At 49.6% G+C, this 3,534-nt stretch overlaps 1 protein-coding gene across 1 annotated transcript; it reads right to left on the reverse strand.

Moving 5' to 3' along the window:
- Positions 1-1,287: 1,287 nt before the first annotated feature.
- LOC136510515 (aspartic proteinase nepenthesin-1-like) lies at positions 1,288-2,694 on the reverse strand. The gene has a single exon (XM_066504934.1). The coding sequence runs from the start codon at positions 2,692-2,694 to the stop codon at positions 1,288-1,290; it is 1,407 nt and encodes a 468-aa protein (XP_066361031.1).
- Positions 2,695-3,534: the final 840 nt, after the last annotated feature.

Consider the following 3,534-nt stretch of genomic DNA (forward strand, 5'->3'; position numbering starts at 1 on the left):
TAGCTTGCACGCCTGTTGACTCCTTGTTGTTTGAGGACACATGTGTGTGAAAGCTATTGATTCTGTCATACATGACGTGACCACAAGTATCTCTGTTAAGGAGATTCACAAATAAACGGACCAAAGACTTTGACATAGAACTTGACCAAAAGATGCCCCTGGTGCATGCCATTGGGGGTGGCCTCCGGAACCTCCATTGTTCATATGATCAAACAAATGCCACTGTAAGTTCTATCTCAACATATAAGACCTTTACATCATCTTTTACTAACTATCCACATCATCGTTCACTAATAATAATCATGTAATGTCACTAAGTTCCAATCCCTTAATGTAAGCTATCCATGTCATCTCTACTTTATTTCATTTCAAATTCTTCGCAATTCCCATCCAAGGTATCTTCTAGTTTATTCCAAAATCTCACACAATCTAGGCAACCAAACAAGCTAGACAACTCCTCCATGATAGATTGAATTGGTGAAAAATGGTCTAAAATGAAGGAAGAGCATCTCCATGAACCATCTCAAAATGTAAGACAATCTGCACAAATTAAATGCAACAAGCTTGAAATGAAAGGGAAGCTAATTACCAACCCTGGCGTGCTTTCCTCAAAAATCACCACCCTCCATGAGCTTCATGGAATCACGGTGAGAAGCCGGTTGGAGAAGGAGGAGGATGGGGGGTTTTGTACTGTACATTTTCACCACCGAGTTGATATAAGAAGCGACAATGACGATGTCTGTTTTCACCGTGTTCTAAACTCTAGGTGATGTGATGGAACTCAGAACCAATTATGATAAATTTTTTCACCTCCGGCTCCAACCTCGAACTGCTAGTGAAAATGGGCTCTCCTTTCACTGTAGGTCTGTGGTTGGAACTAACCGGCTGTGATACACATTTTCATGGTCGAGTCGGGCATCCACTAGGCTCACCCACTTCAGAATCAGCAGTGAAAATGCATCATGTGGTCAGTTCGCTGGAAACCGGCCGGTAGTGATGGACTGCATGGAAAATGGTTTCTGCAGTAATGTTTGTTAAATCTATCACATATATATTTATGCGAATTTTCTACTATTCATAGATTTGATTTAACGTTTAAAAAAATGCTCGCATTGAAATGCGTGCAAATTTATGAGGCTAAGGAGTACAAGTATTTTTTTTCTTTTTTCTTGAACAGGCAGTAGAGTAAGTATTTTTTTTCAATACACACACACAGATATATATATATATATATATATATATATATATATATATATATATATATATATATATATTTGCTAGTTAATATCAAACTACTGAAGTATGCATATTGTAGATATAGAAGCATAGAAGCATAGTGATAGAAAATTGATACAAGGGACGAGGCGAGCCTGATGCCTCGTTGGCTTTGTAGCTGTCGCAGTTTGCCGGCTGGAACGACAAAAGCGATCTGCGGACGTCGTGCAGGACGAGGTAATTCTTCTGCATGACGTTGCCGATAATAGACAGGCTGGGAGACTTCTGGACGACCCAGCACACTACGCCGTCGCTCACTTCCACGACGTAGTTTGCCACCGGCAAGGCCATGTCAGCTCCGCCGTCGAAATGCAGCACCATCGCCGGGACAGCGCTCAAGAGCAGCCTGCCATTGCTAGGTTTCCGGTAGCACGCCTCGAATCCGTCCCTATCCTCTACCTGGGTAAGGTTCGTCTGCGACAGGAACGCCGCCTTCGCCTCCGTGTACGCCGGCTCAGCAAGATACGTCAGCGTCGTGCCGGAGTCGAACACGACGCCATTGGGTCCGCCAACGCCGGCCGTCGTCGCCGAGTCGATCGTTATGCTACGCAGGTTCACGGCGTAGAAGGTGGTGGACGCGAGAAGGCCGGTGGACTGCACGCCCGCGCCTGTCATGGTGGCTAGTGTGCCGAACAGCAGAGGGCTGGCCTTGGAGGCGTCACGGGTGAGGCAGTACATGAAGGTGCCGGCGTGGAGCTGGGAGACGAGGGACAGGGGACCGCGGCCGAGCCCGACGAGGCCGGAGCCGGTGCCGTAGTTGCCCTCCGACGCGTTGGTGCAGCCGAAGCCGACGCCCGGCACCGCGTCGCCGCCGAGAGTGAAGGTCTCGCTCCCGAGGAACCCCTGCGTGTACTGGGGACGGTCGCCGCCGCCAAGGCCGTAAGAGTACGTGTAGTCGCACTCGGTGCCGCCGGCGGCACACCGTGCGACAGACCGCAGGGCGGTGCACAGACGGTGCGAGCACGGGAGCTTGGTGAACGTGGACGACGTGTCGGGGTGGTACGAAGGGGAGGAGGAGCCCCACGCGGCGCCGGCGCCGCATTTGGTCCAGATCAGGTCGCTGCCGGTGTCGGCGAGGGCTGTCAGCTCCTGTGGCGGCGTGCCGATGGAGAACTCCATGTCGTAGGCGCCGACGACGCCGTCCATCCACAGGGGTACTGTCTCTGTGTTACTATTATTACTGTCCAAGTGGCTCGCCGAGGACTGCTTGTCGACTTGGGACCGGGCGGCGAGGAATGACAGCCGACGGTGAGACTCTTGAGCGGCCTGCGTGAAGTTGATGGCGGTGGTATCAGTGCGGGCACGGCGGATCATGGTGCCGCGGAAGCCTCGGCTTTCAGCATCGGCCGGAAGAGCGGGAACGACGAGGAAGAAGATCATGAACGACGCGAGGATAATAACTATGTGATTAGTAGTCATTTTGGATTTTCACAAGACGTGCCGCCTGTGCTTATTCCTTGATGTTTGCGTGGAGCATAGATGGATATATAGCAACGAGCACGTCGACTGCATTGTGGATATTGCTGAGCAAATACTTGGAAATTTCTCTTCAAGTGCCGTACGGCCTTCTTGTTGCACCCACGAACAAGAAGAACTTCTTGTTGCATTGCATTGTTTCAACCGCGCGACCTAGGTCGTCGCTGCAATGGATGAGCCTCGGGTTTTTCGTCGCCTACACAGCGGGAGCTGCATCCTCATTCGTCCGATCCCCAGTGTCGGCTACTACTTGAGCACTAGAATAAGCTAATTAAGTTTATGCTCGGTATTTCTTAGCATGGTATCTTGCAAACTTTTTTTTTCTGTGTAGCCTCGATCGCGTAACAACGATGATTTAATATAAGAAAGTACTAAATACATCTTTCGTACGTGTAATAGATGGACGTTGGTCCGTTCTAAAAAGACAAATGTTATCGCCATTCTGTTACTGAGTGTTTGGTTTAAGGATTTAGTTGATATGATCAATCATTTTTTTACTTCTCATTTCTTGTTTGGTTTGGTAGAATTAAATGAGTTGATCCATTGACGTTTAAATTTTAATAATGCTGGGTATAGTGCATCCGTCCGCTCGGGCGGTGCCGATAGTAGGCCGTGACGCAGCCCAACAACCGCATCTTATCTGCTCATCCAACCATTCTTAAAAAAGAAGAAAAACTCACCTCACCGCAGCGCCGCGACAGCTCTCCGCGACGGTGCTCCGCCGTGCCGCCTCGGCGAGCCGCTCTCCACTGTGCTTCCCTCTCCATCGCGCCTCCGCTATGC

This window comes from Miscanthus floridulus, chromosome 16 (genome assembly GCF_019320115.1).
Source record: "Miscanthus floridulus cultivar M001 chromosome 16, ASM1932011v1, whole genome shotgun sequence".
In the NCBI taxonomy this organism is placed as follows: Eukaryota; Viridiplantae; Streptophyta; class Magnoliopsida; order Poales; family Poaceae; genus Miscanthus; species Miscanthus floridulus.